Source organism: Echinops telfairi, unplaced genomic scaffold (genome assembly GCF_000313985.2).
Source record: "Echinops telfairi isolate 266 unplaced genomic scaffold, ASM31398v2 ScPeMD7_7424;HRSCAF=8462, whole genome shotgun sequence".
Taxonomy (NCBI): Eukaryota; Metazoa; Chordata; class Mammalia; order Afrosoricida; family Tenrecidae; genus Echinops; species Echinops telfairi.
In genome coordinates this window covers 36,366,906-36,369,087 of record NW_022111324.1, presented here as the reverse complement: position 1 = coordinate 36,369,087, position 2,182 = coordinate 36,366,906, and the positions used below count along the sequence as shown (strand labels likewise).

Below are 2,182 nucleotides of genomic sequence, written 5' to 3'. Positions count from 1 at the left end.
CTCCTTTGGAGCTTCCTTTTCTATGAAGTCAGTATATATTTTCCTTGCTTTTGAGGACAGCTTTTGGGGTGACTTTGTTTTTTTGAAGTCTTCACAGGCCAGCCAGAATTCAATATTTTCTTCACAAAATTCAGATTTTAGAAAAGCCCTGAATGCAGCAAGACCATCTGAAAGAAGAAGGGGGAAATACGGCATGCAGATATGAGTTTTTCCTAGTGCTTCCCTCATTGTAATTATTTCGTGATGATAGTAAAGATGCCAGCTTAAGTTGGCACACTGCTAAGTAAGCATGAAAACATAACTGCTTTCAATGCAAAATAAATATTTATAGGGGAACCATAAATTCTCTGGGAACCAAGTGTTTGGAAAACATTGCAATGGAAAAACTGACTTAATCTTAACTAACAACTGCCACTTCAATTTTTTAGGCTAATTTTTATTCCCCACCTGGAGGGAATAATATAGGCATTTCCACAGTGAAAACTGGAAAATAAGGAAGAGGAAAAATAGGTCTTATGTCCCAGTGACAGCAAGTTAGTCTACGTCTCCTCAGGCTAGCCACTTTTCTGCTGGGTAGATAAAGCCTTAGCAAACTGTTGAACCACATGAAAGAGATCAAATTCAACAGTTTAACTTACATTTACTGGCTAGCAGCTCATCAAATGCTTCTGACCACAGCTGAGCTTCCTCAGGAGATGGCCTACAAGAGAAATTTTGTATAATTAGCTTATGCATGCAAGCATCCCATTTTCAATCAGGCAGCTAACAACTCGTATTTACAATTAGTGGATTTTCAACTTACTTGATAAAAGTTTGCTGTTTGCTTTTCTTGCCCGGTTTAGGCTTCCCGGGAGTGGAGGAATTTTGTAAGAAGTAGCTCAGACGGGCCTTCCAATCTTTTAAGCTTAAGGAAAAAAAGGAATAATTATATTGACTAAGTCGTAATGCATGAGAATGATGCTACTGCTATCAATGTGTTTGTTTTTGCCAAAGAAAGACCTCCAGTAGGTACGGACAAATCAAACACACTCAAGCAGAAACACTCCAAGTGAGACAATTCTTTGACTTTTAATGTAATGCATTCAACACAGAGTTAATTTCATCCATCTAAAATCACTAAGGCATTTAAATAAATCAAGTTTGTGTTGTAGGATGAGTACAACGCAGGGCACTTCACACTGGCGAAACGGCCACTAGGCTGATCCCTCACGTCCCCGCTGTTGTAGGAGCCCGAGGCTCTGGATCACGACCCCCGGGGGCTGAACACGGAGGCGTGAGGGGCTGAGCACCCAGCCCTGCGCCTCCCAGCTACAATACTCATTTTGAGCAAATGCTGCACAATCATCTATTCCACCACAGCGCGAGTGGGGGAAAATCCTCTTCGACTAAAACCAGTAAAGCCAACTCCATCTCACCAGCTGTGCAAACGGATTAGCACTCCCATCACACACCGGAATGCAGGATTCCGTGAGGTCACGTTAAACGCAGAGGAAGCAGAAGTCAACATGCAGCTCCCTAGTTCATCCACCTTTGTCTCTGGCCCCAGCTCAAGAACTGCATCCTCAGTTCCTAAATTCTACCGCATCGGCCTCTAACGTCCCTTCCTCACCCCACCCTTTCAAGAAGCCTTCAGGTTTCATCTGAATTTAGCAAATTAGCTGTTTCTCCATTTTTTCCCCTCTTGCAGAGGCGTAAGTTTCCTATTGTCCAAGCCGAGATCTAATCTACCGAGTGTGCAACACCGAGCGAGCTAGTTCCCAGGAGGGTGAGCGATCGTACTCACAGGGTCCGTTTCATCTTCTCCCGCTTCTCTTCGCTCTTGGAGCAGCCACTGCCTGCGTTCTTGTCCATCGGTCCGCAGTATTCGTGGACAGCCAGGAACATGGTACTTTGCATGACAACCTTCTCGCTCAGCCGCTGTTTGCGGGCGGGCGCGCGCCGCAGCCTTTATAAGAGGCACAGACGCAAGGGCTGGGCCTCCAGGTGCTGGGTTCGCCTTCGGCTGGCGGGGATTGGCTGGGCACAGGGCGGGGGCGGAGCCAGAAACAGCGCCGCAGTCACGGCTCCGCCGGGGGGGCGGCGGCTCGCGGACGCTGCTGACGTCAGCAGCTCGGGTCTTCGTGCCGCGGGCGGCACGACGCGGCTGCGGGTGTGGGAGCAGGCAGAGTCCCCTGTTTGTGAG

General features: G+C 47.5%; 1 protein-coding gene across 1 annotated transcript in view; it reads right to left on the bottom strand.

Annotated features, from left to right (window-relative positions):
• The window catches only part of RGS2 (regulator of G protein signaling 2), a 3,435-nt gene extending 1,532 nt beyond the window's left edge, over nucleotides 1-1,903 (bottom strand). Inside the window, exons 1-4 of the mRNA XM_004706780.2 lie at nucleotides 1,784-1,903; nucleotides 803-904; nucleotides 639-700; nucleotides 2-167 (exon numbers count right to left, since the gene is read on the bottom strand). Of these exons, the coding sequence (XP_004706837.1) occupies nucleotides 2-167; nucleotides 639-700; nucleotides 803-904; nucleotides 1,784-1,896 (443 nt within the window). The 5' untranslated portion in view covers nucleotides 1,897-1,903. The remainder of the gene's footprint in view (nucleotide 1; nucleotides 168-638; nucleotides 701-802; nucleotides 905-1,783) is intronic.
• Between the last annotated feature and the right edge of the window lie 279 nt (nucleotides 1,904-2,182).